This window comes from Alosa sapidissima, chromosome 16, assembly GCF_018492685.1.
Source record: "Alosa sapidissima isolate fAloSap1 chromosome 16, fAloSap1.pri, whole genome shotgun sequence".
In the NCBI taxonomy this organism is placed as follows: Eukaryota; Metazoa; Chordata; class Actinopteri; order Clupeiformes; family Clupeidae; genus Alosa; species Alosa sapidissima.
Genome location: NC_055972.1, coordinates 31,873,090 through 31,888,223, shown reverse-complemented (window position 1 = coordinate 31,888,223; position 15,134 = coordinate 31,873,090). Strand labels below are relative to the sequence as shown.

The following is a 15,134-nucleotide window of genomic DNA, read 5'->3' as shown; positions in this document are numbered from 1 at the left end:
GAGGGAAAAGTGTGAGTATCGCACACATGGGAGAAGTGTTTATAGTGATTAATTAGGTATTCCGCCATATGTATGAAAACAGCGCACGTCTGTTTTGCAGTGAAACATTTCACCTTTTAAAAGCAGGTGTAGCCCAATCCCAGTTGCGTTTAAATGCGTCAATTAGACCTAGAGAAACTATCTGAGACAACAGAGCACCGTATTCAGTATTCAGAGCACCATTTTCCCCCCAGTTTTTTACAAAACACTTCAAATACCAGTTTTTTTGTGGGGTGTTGGAGTATTGTGTGTAGATTGATGAGAAAAAAGAAATAATTGAATCCATTTTAAGAAGAGTCTGAAACATAGCAAAATGTGGGAAAAGTAAAGTGCTGTCAATACTTTCTGTATGCAATGTATATTGGTAATAGTTGAGGTGTTTCTTAATATTTAATGTGTAGTTTCTCTATTTACCTTAATGTTACCTGTGATAATGACCTAATAATATACAATAATTTACCATGGATTTACTAAGACGTAGTAATTAACGGACTGTAAAAAGGTTTATGCTATAATGTTTTTGTCGGCTTTCTGGAACTCCTTGCAAAAGTTTGGGTGGTGAACTTACCTTTCTGCTGATGGCAATGAGTAGACACTCTGCTGCTTCCAACTGCAGCTCTGTCTCACTTAGCAGCAGGCACAACACCTCCAGGAGACGGCAGTTCCCATTAGTGATGTGCACCATTGACACCCAATCTATGTAGCCAGCCAGTGTGTTTAGAGTAGCCACACCCACTCGACAGTGAGCCTTAGCCTACACAAGAGGTGAAGAGTGAATATAATAGGTTATGTTTACATTTAAAATTTCTATTAGAAATAAGGATGCACGATATATCGTTGGCCGATATATTATTGGCCAATAAGTGAAAAAGATAAAATATTATTATTCTTCCCTTAACAAAATTCTGGCCGTTAATTTGCGCCAATACTTTTTAAAGCCCTAATTTCCCAACTAGGCCTACGTGAGGCCCGTCTGCCTAGCTACTTGAGCTTGGTTGGCTATACTTCTTCCTGAAAATAATGTCAGTGGTGTGGATGTATTTCACTATTCTAACAAGATCTGTGGATCTGTGTTGAATCTGTGCAGCCCAAAATCCTCTCGTGAATGATCCTCCGTTTAACCTAAGCAGAGCGGAGCTCAGTCTATCTAGAGCCTTCTTGTGCTGGTGTGTTTGCACTTTACCATGCTAATTGGGGAAACAAACAAACAAACTCTTTGTAGACGACCCAGTAGATAAGTAGTTCTAAGTTGTATTTTTGTATTATATTTGCATTTCATTCGCTTGGGTTTTGTATTATTACAAATATGTTGACCATTCCTGCTACAGTTCCAGACAGGTCATTGTAAGTTATTAAAACCTTCGGGTCTAACCCCTTTTCATTTCTACTGCAGCAGGTTGTGCGTAACAGAGTAGACGGAAACAAGGTACACTCAGAGGAGAGAGGAGTATTCAGTTACCCACAGTTGAAACTAAACATAAGTTTCCCTCACAAACTCTAATTTGGTCGCTATAGCTTTTTCCCAGCTTCTAGCCATTTATCTGCGTTGAGCGTTTACTCCATATATATAAAAACGATTCATACATTGTCGCCAGCCACTCACTCGCAATTCACTGAAGTCAGGTTCACTTAAAGGAGCCACACATAGGCCTAGGCTAGTGCTATTTTGTTGACTGCTGTACCATTGAGGACTATAATGAGTTCTGTCCATCATTGGTGGTAAGCGAAATTACTAACATGAAATGATGCTTACTAAACTTGCCGTTCTCAATTTTCCTCTGAAATAATTTTAAATTGACAGATGTAACTGGCATCCAACATTATTTTTCCATGGTTTATGCAAATCACACTTTGCTTTTGACTCTACATTCAACAAACTAATTTAGATAATGAAACAAATGAAAATGGCATAGCAAAGAAATGATGGGCACAACTAGGGCTGTGATTGTAAGGTAGGGATGTAACGGTTACCGGTTTAAGAGTAAATCATGTTAAAATTGATAACGCTTAGTACTGTTTAAATCTTTAATTATGGTTACCACAGTGCTTGATAATCTTGGTGTTGGATGGGGTTATGTATGGTCTAGAGATGCACCGATATGGAATTTTAGGGCCGATAACGATAACCAATATTTATTGGTTTGTTGTGGCCGATACCGACACGATAACCGATAATTTTACTCTTGAAAAAAATTGTGAAAAAGTTAATTGGGGACAGCACTGATGACCTGTCTGGAACTGAAGCAGGAATGGTTAGCATATTTCTCAGTAATAATACAAAACCCAAGCGAACGAAATGCAAATATAATACAAAAATACAACTTAGAACTACTTATCTACTCGTCCCATGGAAGAGTTTGTTTATTTGATTCCACACCAGCACAAGATGGCTCTAATGGAGGATCATTCACGAGAGGATTTTGGGCTGCACAGATTCAACGCAGATCCAAAGATATTGTTGGAATGGTGAAATACATTCACACTGCTGACATTATTTTGAGTAAGTATAGCCAACCAAGCTTAAGTAGGTCAGTGTAGGCAGGCGGGGCTTACATACGCCTAGTTTGTCGGCCGGAACTCTGTTATCAGAACGATAATATTTAAATTTTTTCACTTATCGGCCAATAATGTATCGGCCGCCGATATATCGTGCATCCCTAGTATGGTCACATGGATGACAGACAAAGGAATACCAAAATTTAACTTTAGTAGATTAATTTAATTTATATAACGTGTTATCTTAGATTTTCTAAATGTTACCAGGAGATGTGTTAGCAGTTATCACAGGGTCTTCAGGGCTAATCCAGTTCACTTTAACAGCAGGTTGTGAGCAACAGAGATGCAACATACAGCTTCAGTCAAAGGACTTGCAGTTTTTTTCATTCAAACTCCATAAATAACTCCATATCCATAAATCTGCTTGATTAACTAAGATTCAGTCACCAGCTTCCCTCATCCATCTCCTAGTTTTCCATCAGCGTTTTCTCCACTCCTTTGTTCTTAAAGAAGCAACACCACTTTTATGACAAGACACTTTGCTATATGCATGCTATACAGTTGACTTACTAGTTTTGTTACTACTATGCATGGAGGACAGGCCCATTATGAGTTCTGTCCATCATTGATGGTAGGCTTAGAAATGATAGACCATTTTAGGCTACGTTCAGACTGCAGGCAAAAGTGGCCCAAATCTGATTTATTCAGACTTCTTTAGAAGTAGTGTGAACAAATTTAGAGCACTTCCATATATGGTCCTGAATCAGACCCAGGTCTGATTTGTTTTCAATGTGGCTGCAGTGTGAACAATCAAGGCGGATTTGATCAACTTTTACGTCAATCTACATCGACATTTGTCACAATTATGCGCCGGCGGGAGTTAGCTGATGTCATTGTTATTGTTCTTTTGCTCATGCGGGTCAGTTCGGAACTGCAAACAGTTCACACTGTAATCTGATATAGGCCACATTTTAAAAGATAATCTGAACAGCAAAACAAAGAATCGGATCTGAGCCAAAAATCCAAATAGAGCATTAAGACTTGCGGTGTGAACTTAGAGTTATTTTAGTGTTAGAAATCTTGTTGAAAATGTCCTAAATTGCTATATGTATACCTGGTATGGGAACCTGGAGGTTAAAAACAGACCAGCCAGAACAGTAATGGGCAGTAAAATTATTGGGAAAGAGCAGGTACAAATGGGAGATTGAATTTCTCAACTAGTTCTAGTTCTAAAATGTACTAGTACTAGTACTCACTAGGGAGATCTCTCGTTGTCAAGTGGGCATATTCCAGGATTCTGATGAACCTTAACTTTGAAAAATCGCTATTTTACTTAGCCTACTACCATGTAACTACCTAAAAGCCGCCTCCGTCATATACTACAATGTTGCTACAGTATGTTCTGAACGTCACAAAACGTCGGAAATATATGCACGTATGTTTTGTCACATGCCAAGTAGTGTATCAACTGATTTGAGAATGTCTTGAATAATTGCGTTTATAACAGACTACTATTGAAACTATTGAAGATCACATTTGTGGGGTAAAATAAACATCTAAACATCGGACCGTCAAGAAATATCCTAGTGGAAACCCTGATTTGTATACCAATTAATTTTCATTCACATAATCAACTATTACATTTTTTTCAATCAACTGTATAAGACAAAACACCACCACCAGTCAGTTACCTTTTCCTCTTCACCAGCAACACATTTCTAAGGAAAGAAAACAAAAGTATACTTAAATTCATACATAGTCCATTTTCACAGCATATAATTTTATAATAAAGATATTCACCAACCAATTTGCGGTAGTTGTCCACATTGAGCTGCAGGACAGTGAGCAGGAAACTGAAGATGCCATCCATATTCTGGGTTAGGGTTTGCTGGATATCCCTCCGCCTCTGTGTGGGCAGTGTCTGAAACGTTATCACGTCCTCGGCTAATCGTAAAAGAATCAGCATCACCAGCTCTGCCTGAGCTTCCTAAAAAGGTCAAATCCAGCAGGACAGGTGTCATCATTACAAATAGAAAGATGACTGCTAAGTAAATCAAAGGAGATAGGCAACTTCATTACACTTCGAGAGTAACCGTACATCGAAACATTTATGTGTGCCTTTACAGTTTTTCTGGTGGACACTAGGGATGTCACGATTAGAGATTTTGGTGGTACGATAATTGTCTGATGAATAATCACGATTATTACGATTATTTTGCGTGAATATTTTTCACAACAGTACTAATGTATAAAATCACACAAACACATTCTTTAGAGGTTTTGATCTTTAAAGGTTATTTATTGCTGTTTTGTCACAGTAAGACACTGCATAGTATAAAATAATTACTCTACTTTGTGAACTGTATTTCCCTTTTTGGAAAAAAATGAAGTCAAAGGCTGTAGTCTCTCTCCTGATAATTTAAAGGATAATTCCGGTATTTAGCACTTTGAGTCCCTTTTCTGGTTTGTTTTGGAGTGGTGGACACCGACATTTTGACGACTGGTCCTGTCTCGACTTTTCTGACTCGTTTTAAATCGCCTTTACTGCTTCAGAGTGGCTGCCTATGCACAAACATGTCCTTGAAACAACCCTTAACGTTCGTTTTCCAAACTCTGCAGCTTCTTCTCAGTTTTCTCTGAACTAGTGGCTTCCACAGACATGTTTTTCTTACTCGTAATCAAATTTGTTCCACGGTCAGTAACCATGTCTATCACAGGTCATCTTCTGCCCCTGCTCTCGCTGACTCTAGGGGTATTTTTTCATTATGTCGTACTGTAGCTTGATAGGGTGTAGCCCATAGCTTAGTAAAGCCTGGGATACTGCCACAATGAGCTGCTAACCCATTGTAGCCCCGGCGGGGTCTATTTCCTCCTGTCAGCCGTCTTTCCGTGCTGTCACAAGGTCTTTTCCTAGTCCTCCTTCCTCCAGATGTAAACGTTTGCCAATAGGTTGCGTAGGTTATTTCTGAAATGTCATTAAACAGTAGGCCTAAATGAACTAAATCTCATAGCCTAGGTAGGTTAGCTATACAAACTTCACAGATGAAAGTGAGCCAATCAACTTAATATTGGCCTATTATTATTTGGCCAGCCTCAGCATCACTTAAACTAGCTGCCATGTATTGCTGTATTTGGCATGACAGCTGCAGCTTGAAAATGTGTGAGGAGGAAAGACGCAGGCTAGGGAAGGCGAGGCACTAAACACACGCCTTGTTGCGAACATGCATCTTACTGCAAAACAACACTGTCATTCTTAAAAGTATTGATAATAAAATTAGGAATTGTGATATGTTTAATTTCAGGGTATTGCTGTGCACCATTTTTTTTGGGGGGGGGGGGGGGGGGGGCTGATATAAACCATTGTTGACAGTGTCTTGTTCTTGTTCTTCTGCTAAGACAAGCAGCACTTTCTGTTGAGTGCACAATTGGTGTTTCTTTGTTTTGGTTCCGTGCTAGTTGCGCTAATCTGTCTATGGTACCAGATGTACCAGTCAACGGAAAGGCGGTGTAGGAGAGCCTTCACGATTTATTAACCATGACGTTTCACACCGTGGTTAATAGTAAAACCGGTTTACCGTGACATCCCTAGTGGACACTAGTAGTGTCAACATACAAAAATAGAAACTAGAAGGAATAAGCCTCACTCCCAAAGTAGTAAGCGTCTCCAGTTCTTTCAGCATGTCTGGCCAATTCTGTGGCCACTCTCTCTTGATCATCTCAACAATAATGCGAGACAAGGCATCCTTAATGTGACTTTCCTCCATCAAGATAGGATATGTTCCCTAAAGGGGAAAAATATCATTCAAGGGTCCAACAAATCCAAATAAAAAATTACACTAAAATGAATCACAGCACAGACCTTTGATAAGAGCTCCATGGCACAATTTTTTAAGTGAACTTTCTCCTGGGGTGACATATTGTTCCATCGGAACCTAAGTTTGAATGGGGAAAGACAAGTTAGACAGTAGGCTAACATTATTGTTGCCATACAGTACAATTCTTTCACAGAAACATACGTCACAGACCACTTGGAGGTGCAAACAATATCGGTTCAACAATCAGTTAACTTCGAAACAGCCACAGTGTTTCCCATACATTGACTTATCTGTGGCGGCCCACCACAATATCAACATTGACCACCACACAATGATTTTCCAGGTTGTTCTAAATTGTGCTTAAATCTAGTTAGCATCAACCATGCTGCCAAGCTCCAACACTGAGCCACTTTACTTTGGATATACAACAAAAATGGTCATCCTAGGCCCTACAGTTCTCAACATATTCACAGAGAACTGTGTCTGCCCTACCCTCCTTTCGGGGGGTCCAGTCCAGCAGGGGGGGGGGGGGGGGGCTACAGATCAAAACGAAAAATGACGGTTCCATGCTATCCATGTGGGGGTACATGCCCACCAAGTTTTGTGTACCCCGGTCTTTCAGTGTCCCGGGAATCCTTGTTGGTGTACATCACTAAATGTACACATAAATTATTTTATTGTAAGGCCCCCCATGAACGAAAGTACACAAAACTTGGCATGCATTCGGAGGGTGTCATAATGGTCCTACACTTTTAATTTCGTGCAGTTTTGACCTTGTCAGCCAGAGATATTGTGATGAAAACACCTAATTATTTGCTTTTTAATTTTTAACTAGGTGGCGCTATACATGAAATAAGTGGTAATGGCATGGGTTGACATGCCCCCTTAAGACCAACATACATAAAAAAGGTGGACCTCCTAGGCCCTACGGTTCTCGAGATATTCACAGAAAACTGTCTCCGGCCACCTACAGGCCAGTTGGTCTTTCAGTGTCCCGGGAATCATTGACGGAAATTTGGGAATGCGAAAAATAAAAAAAATAAAAATAAATCTGACTAAACCTATAAGACTGCCGCTTCGCTGCGCGGCGGTCATAATAATTACACGCCTCTTCATAAGCTTAATACATACATAATAATAATAAAATAGGTCCCTTCATAGCGGAACAAGACCCCTTCGCTTGCGCGTCGGGGTCCGGTTCGCCCTGTCGGGACCTATTTCCAGATAATGACCGGCGTTCTATACATTATCCCTTACGTAGGGCCTATACACCATGTCAAATATTACTCCAATACAAGTGAATGTTGCTAAGTCAGATTTTTGCTGAAGTTGAAGTACAGAAGTACTTGCTTTTAAAAATACTTAGTATTCAGAAGTACAAGTATTTTTCCTTTTTAACATAATATAATGTAATCTTTATTTGGTCATTAATAGGGTATACATTCTTTGGTCTGTCATAGGACCTTTAGTTTCTTACATCCAACAAAAACATTTGACCTATTTTCATAACTGGATGGAATAATATAATTTAAATCAATTATTCATTCTCAGTTCACAAATCTAAAACATTTTTACAGCCGAATACAAAACCAGATAACTCAATTATGATTAGATTATCTTAGATAGTCTACTGCATTATTGCCTTTAAAGAATCAAATGTGGTTAAAAGTAACAGTACTTCATGCTCATCTTCATGCTATCTATCTATCTCTAGATCTATCTATCTATCTATATTTCAAATGTAGTGGAGTCAAAAGTACAGTATTTGTCTTTCAAATGTAGTGGAGACAAATACAGATACTCAAAAATCATACTTAAGTACAGTAATCAAGTAAATGTACTTAGTTACTGTCCACCTCTGTGTTTGTGTGAAAGAATTTAGACTACATTGTTGTTACACAGACAAATCATTGAAATCAGTACAATTATTCCGGTTCACAAATTAGTCTATAATTAAAAGTTAATTGCAACAAGTTAAGTGGTATAAACTTACTTGATGACATGTTCCAAAATCTGAAGACCAAAATGCCTTATCACAGGATTTTGTGTCCTATCTGACAACTGAAGACCGCATTGGACACAAAAGGGACATTTTTCCTTAAACTCTTCACAGAACTGCAAAAGAGTAACGTTATAGTTTAGCAATACTATTTGTGCAGGCCATGCATCTTGAAAACATATTTCTTTGCCGTGCAGTCATGCATCAATTAGGTTGAATTTCATTTATCCAATCCGCATACAGCATGGCATCAACGTTAGCGTTGATACAGCAAGTGTCTGAATGAGTGCTGGAAGCTTCATGCTCCTGCTAACACGAGGCGCGAACGAGACTCTTTCAGGTTAAGGATTTGTTTAAGAGAGACGAATGTTCTGTTAAGTGATGAGTAAAATGTTTCGCTGTATTCGTCATATGACCGATTAATGTAGTCATAACGATAGCCTTCCATTCTAGCAATGAGCGAAGCACTGCATGGGTGGCCTGGTGGGTTAGAAGCTAGCCAAAATGCTAAAGTGGGCTAGATCTGTGAGTGACCAATAACCTTATCCTCGTTAAAATATTCAGTGATGAATAGTTACAAATCATGGGAGGCAATCAGATTTCAGAGATAGTACGTGAATTTTTTTAACCATCTAGGTTAACCTCTGTCCCGTTGATTAACGTTTATACGATAGTGGGTTAGGCTAATGTTACCTTTAGGGCCTCCAAGCGATATCGTTGGCTCGATTCAGGATCCATCATAACGTTAACAGCTTTAATTAGCTGATCACACATTTCAGTGACTGGTTCAGCCATTACTCTTAAATTACACCACACAGGGTAAAACAAGATATAGTGTGCTACACGCAAGTCCCCTGCAGAAGGGTGAGCAGCATACGGTTCCTCACCATGTACACACACAAAACGTGCCACTACGCCGGGCGTATGAACCAAGATGGTTGACAACCTATGAGTATAACACTGGGACTTGTAGTTTTCTTGGACCTATCCAAATCACCAGCTTGGTAACCAGAGCCCGTCTACGGAGAGCCTTGCCACTCCGTATTAAGTCCCATTGTACCGAATTTTGGATGCAGTTCCACCAGAGTTCCACTGGGGGCGATCGCCATGAGTGCAGAATGAATGGGAGTCAATGGAGCTAGACGGCTAAATTTGTCTCTTTCACCTGATTGTCGTTGACAAATCTCAGATTTGATTGTAGTTTGTATAACTTCAACATGGGTTATAGGTCAAAAGTTGAATGAACGAGTACTTATGTCCTTTTGATCTCTTACAGGTTGGGTCGTTGTTGCACATAACACGCTAGCATTGTGCTAATGAATGACGTCATTGACACATTTTAAAGGCTTTTTAGAACAATTAAGTGACTTTAAAAAATATAATACTCAACCAAGTGTATTTTCTTTGCCTCCCCTTTCGAATACAATACTCAAATTACTTGAAAAAAAAATTATATCCCGAGAAAAGTGGATTTTGAGGGGTACAGCTCCATAGACCTCCATGCATTCTGCACTCGTGGACGAGCGCCCTCATGTGGAACCACAAAAGGAACTGCAACCAGTTCAGAAACCGGAAGTTTTCCGAGAGTGGCAGTTCTCCCCTTTTTAGACATTCTCTGTTGGTAACCTAACACTTTTACGAGAAGTCCGTCAGTAGAGGGCGAGCTTGATATTAGTATGGGCGGTTGACGTTTTAGGCCGAAAAAAAATTGTAGAGGAAAAAATCAGATATTAGGCATGGGAATCACTTAGTCGTGTTGTAGGCCTACTGACTCTCCCATTCCCAGAAATATGTAGGCCTATGGGCTTTTAGATTTTGTATTGGTATTCATATTTATTCACTAATTTGTTGTGTTAGTGACTAAAATTGTCCTTTGGTGTGACATGAAAGTTGTTTGTAAAATTATAATTGGGTATATGTTTTTTTTTAATGTGAGTCAATGTATCATAATATTCTATAACTGTAGAATTCCTTGTATAGATTTATTAGCCTAGCATTTCTACATTATACAGCAGGGTTCTCCAACCTTTTTTTCGTCCGAGAGGTAGGCTTTGACAAAAAGGACATAGCCGAGAGCTTTTAATATTAGTAGCAGAGGTGGAAAGTAACGATATACATTTACTCATTTTACAGTATTGAGTAGTTTTTTTGTGTATTTTGTATTTTTTAAGTAGTTTTTCAAATTAGTACTTTTATTTTTACTTGATTACGTTTTGAGTGAAGTATTGTACCTCGCTACATCACAAATCCCATGCGTTACTGAGTAAAAAAAAAAGAAAAGTTAAGACTAACGACAACCGAAAGGAAGGGGGGAAATTGCGCCCGGAACCACTAGAATGATCAGCATGTAGCATAGGGCATGGATCAAGCTGGCACCCAGTCTTTCTGAAAGAGATGGAGATGGAAGTGGATCACGAGATAGGCTACCTCAGATTACCTGTGTAACCGAGGAAAGTGTATTTTCCGCTCTTTCAATGGGTTGCCTCAGTTCTATTGCGGAGATATTCAAGCAGTTTAACACCATGGGATTTCGTGTTTTAACATGTGTGCTCACCTTTCTTTGGAAAGAAGTTTATTAGCATCTGTTTCCCCTCATTTTCATCTTTCTTTTTCTCGTTTTTGCCTTTGTTTTTTGGTAATCCGACTTGGTTTTCTTGGAGAAAGACATTGTACCAGCAGCACAACAATTAGCTGTCCACTACTAGCGATGCTCAACTACGTAAACAAAATGAGATACCTTATCAGTCGTTGTGCAGGCGGACCAAACCATTTTGCGCTTTAGCAAGGGAGAGTGAGAGTGACCTTAGACCTTGTCAAACTCATTAGGTAGTGGGCCGGATTTGTTGAAATGAAACCTCGTGGGGGGCTGTCATTGTCATGGTCATTATAATTTTTCTGCTCTTTCTCTCTTGAAATGCCCTACTTCTATGTTAGTTTTTCTGCTAATCCTTGCTGAGGATGGTTTGTAGGCCTAGAGCTAGGTTTAATCAATTTGTCATATCATAGAAATATTGCTTATAACACATTGTTGAAGACAACTGGATGTGAATTTCTTTGTTTTTTCTAATTTTCCCTTCCTACCAAAAACATCTGGGGTATGAAACCTGCTGGCGGGCCTGATGTTTGACCATTGGGGCCCTGCAATCAGTCCCAGTTTTCCCACAGTCCGAGGCCCTTGGATCTGCTGAACTCCTTTACAAATAGAGTTTCTCTCTGAAACTCAACCTGGGCCTGCCTGCCTCAGATGCCTGTGAGCAGCTTTTCAGTTGTGCTGGATTACTGTTCACTGCAAAGTGAGCAAGGATGAGCACAACTAATTTTGAAAATCAACTGCTGCTCAAACTTAAAGGAGAACTCCGGCGATTTTTCACATACTGTAGATCTCCGTTTCAGCAGCTAGCAGCTAAGGTAGCCAGGCAGCTGCAGCGCTACACTCTGGGGGGCATGAACATGGGGGCTCACGAACATGCCCCCAGAATGTAGCGCGGTAGCTGCCTGGCTACTTTAGCTGCTGGCTGCAGCCACTAGAGCTGGGTAAAACCGATTTTTTTGTTTTTTTCGCCCCCCCCCCCCCCAAAAAAAGTAACTAAGTAACTACCTAAAATGCATTGCGCTACTAACCAAGGGAAACCTGGTCAGAAATCTGTGGCGAGTTGTTTATATGTTATTTTAAGAGCGCATTATCAACAGTGATATGGGCGGGTGCACAACGCACCCTGCTTTTCTCATCCATAGCTGCTCAACTAGGCCCCATCAAAGAGCCAGTTAAACTTATTGCACCTGTATCAACTGCTTTCTGCTCAACTAGGCCAACTCTCTCTGTGTCTCTCCATTCTACAAGGATATAAGGCTTATTCCATCCAACTTTCTATCCATTCATCCTCTTCAAATCATTCACTCATCCACCCATTAAACTCTATCAACATCCATTAAACAATCTGCCTATCAACATCCATTCAACTCTCTGTCTATCAACATTCATTACACTATCTACATTCAACTTTTAAACTATATACTCTGTCTCAGTCTTTAAAGGGACATTCTACCAGTGGAGACATGAATATGTATTGAAAGTGGGTCATATATGTAGTAGAATAGTAGCATAAATTTCTAATTTGGTGCCTTCTTGACCGAGAAAAGGCAGAAAATGACTTTTTAGTGCATGTGGATTGCAGACAACAATCCCCATAGTGCATTGCAATGCTCAAGCTCCGCAGGCCACTCCCACTGTCGAACTCAATTGTTCAACTCCGCCCATAATCTGTCAACCAAGGCTCGAGCGTTGAGCTCAACTCTACGCTACCTGGAAATCATTTCACACAATTTCTAGTGAAGAGTTAGTTTGCGAACTCATTAGTGAATTACTCCTCGTTTGTGTTTCGAAATGGTGTGCACTTGCATGGTAGCGGGATGTTTAGCCAGCACAAGGAAAATACACGGAGTACATTTTCATAGATTACCCAAAGAGTTGGAGTTGTGCAAAAAGTGGCTACGGGCTATCAATAACCCGAAGTTCGGACAGGACACAGCCATTGAAGCACTAAAACATCTGACGGTGTGCAGTCTACATTTCAAGGCAGAAGACTTCGAACCCAACCCCTTAGGAGTGAAGAGACCCGCACTTGTGAAAACCGCAATTCCGTCGATATTTACCTTACCAGATGATGTCGACGAACAGCCAGGAACTTCTGAAACTAGCAGTGCTAGCTGCACTAAACGCATTTGCCTGGAGGTAACGTTTTTTCTAACTCGACTTGACTTCTCGACTGAGAACACACTGATATAGTCGTCTGCTGTAAAGCAGCACATCTCATATGATTTGGCTGTTTACAAAGTAAATATCTTGTATGTTTTGGTTGCTTGCTCTTCTAATGTGTCTGCCTCGCTAACTGCACTCTTCAGCAACGAGGAAGCAAAGTTGCAATGTACAACACTTATGAATATTGTGTCCATTGTGTGTTAGCTGCATAAGTTCGCTATTGCGATGTGTGTATACATTCAATGCACTTCCCAATAGAGTGTATGCACTCATGGAACAGTACAGTAAACAGTAATCTTCACCATTATCATATATTCTGAATGTCTTATGTATTTAAAAAAAAAAAAAAACATCCAGTAGCGCTTTTCCTTACTGCAGTTTAGCCTACCCACCTCTTATTTCACCACTACACCTATATCTACCTATCTCTAGTATATCTAAGACTACTGTCTGATTTAAATTAGTGGAATATAGTTTGAACTTGTTTACTTGTTTGTTTTATAGTCACCATGCCCAAGTACACCTGGTCTTGATACCAGTGCCAGCACCCTTGAAGTTGGTGAAACAGATGAAAGGCACTACAAAACAGGTGGAAGTGCATTCCACACCATGTGGTCAATGAACACCGATGGACTGACATGGATGGAAAGCGGCATCACTGTGACCATGCTCCTCTAACAGCTGAGGAGCAGAAAAAGAGGATGTGGCTGAAGAAGGACTCGGTGGCATATCAGGACCTGACGTCGCTCGTCTTTGATAAAAGGCTTTTGAAAGATCTTCAGAAGATGGCCCTCTTCAAACATACTGGTAAGAACTGACACCCTTTTTACCCACATGTTTTGAACATATCCTATTGAACATGTTTAATTAGTACTATATATTCTCCTTTTCACACAGGGCCACTGGAGATTGTTCACAGAGGGGCGGGATTTAGAGAGTGTCCAATAACACCCCACCACCAATACTGGTGCAGCCAAAGCGAGGGACCACTCACATCAAGTGGGTGAAACTAACGAGGGTTACAAATGGATAGTCAAGAAAATCTATAAGCCACACACCACCAAGTTCATCCAGACACTAATTGAGAAGGTCATAGAAAACAGACGCAACCCAATTATAACATTCAAGGACTCAACCGCCTCACTCACCCAACCACAACCTCCTTTGCCACCTAACATTGCCCCTGTCCCAAAGCCGCCAAAGAAAGCTGCCAACATCATCATTCAAGAGCCGCTTCTGAGACGTCAGCTCTACATTAACCCATTCCTCACAAATCCGCAACCTTATCCTTGCACTGCCTTACCTGTTTGCACTGCCATTGTGCACCTTACTATCCATCAGTGTTTCTCAAACTTTTTTTCTGGGGACCCACTTTTTAAAAATGACAGACTATCGCGACCCAACTCGTGACTGTGGTAGTTAACAAATTAGATCAGTGGTTCTCAAACTTTTTCTTTCATTCCCCACTTAATTTGATCAAGGGGGCATTCTCGAGTCTAAGAAAGTGGTAGGTCAAGCTTAAAATTGTCAAATTTATTGAAATAATGACAAGTTCAAAATATATCCTCTTCAACAGAGTTAAAATCAGCTGGTGCTGCAGATATAATAATAAATAAATACATAACGCACATATTTCTGTTTTCCAGCAACATATTAGGAAGCATAGGCCATTTTACAGCATTGTACAATATATTCAATGAAATACCAACATGCTGCATTAAATGGATCCATAATTCAGTCATACTGAGCACTGCTGGTTGGGAAATATTTTTGAAATAAACTTTGCAGGGTTGTGATGTAGGCCTACTGTTTAATACATGGGATCACAAGAGTGCCTCCCAGTCAGACGTTTCAGCGATTTCGCTCAGAAATCTCAAAGGCATAATACTGTCGCGATAGAGGCGCCTGTAGGCCTACTCAAGTTTTTTTGGTGAATGCAGTAATCTTATTTGCTAGGTGAGGTAGGTGCTTGTCTTTGCCTTGTAACTGGACATTTAACTCAAATCTATCGCTAAGATATATCAAA

At 40.1% G+C, this 15,134-nt stretch overlaps 1 protein-coding gene and 1 long non-coding RNA gene across 2 annotated transcripts in view; one reads left to right on the top strand and one right to left on the bottom strand.

Annotated features, from left to right (window-relative positions):
* Positions 1-9,310, bottom strand: part of LOC121684730 (exportin-5) — a 43,996-nt gene extending 34,686 nt beyond the window's left edge. The window contains exons 1-7 of the mRNA XM_042064779.1: positions 9,043-9,310; positions 8,344-8,465; positions 6,395-6,467; positions 6,180-6,317; positions 4,340-4,522; positions 4,227-4,253; positions 608-793 (exon numbers count right to left, since the gene is read on the bottom strand). Coding sequence (XP_041920713.1) covers positions 608-793; positions 4,227-4,253; positions 4,340-4,522; positions 6,180-6,317; positions 6,395-6,467; positions 8,344-8,465; positions 9,043-9,144 — 831 coding nt within the window. The 5' untranslated portion in view covers positions 9,145-9,310. The remainder of the gene's footprint in view (positions 1-607; positions 794-4,226; positions 4,254-4,339; positions 4,523-6,179; positions 6,318-6,394; positions 6,468-8,343; positions 8,466-9,042) is intronic.
* Positions 9,311-12,368: 3,058 nt separating this feature from the next.
* Positions 12,369-14,506, top strand: LOC121684732. Its single transcript, XR_006023187.1, has 3 exons — positions 12,369-13,081; positions 13,613-13,915; positions 14,006-14,506. It is a non-coding gene; the product is annotated as an uncharacterized LOC121684732 (long non-coding RNA).
* Positions 14,507-15,134: the final 628 nt, after the last annotated feature.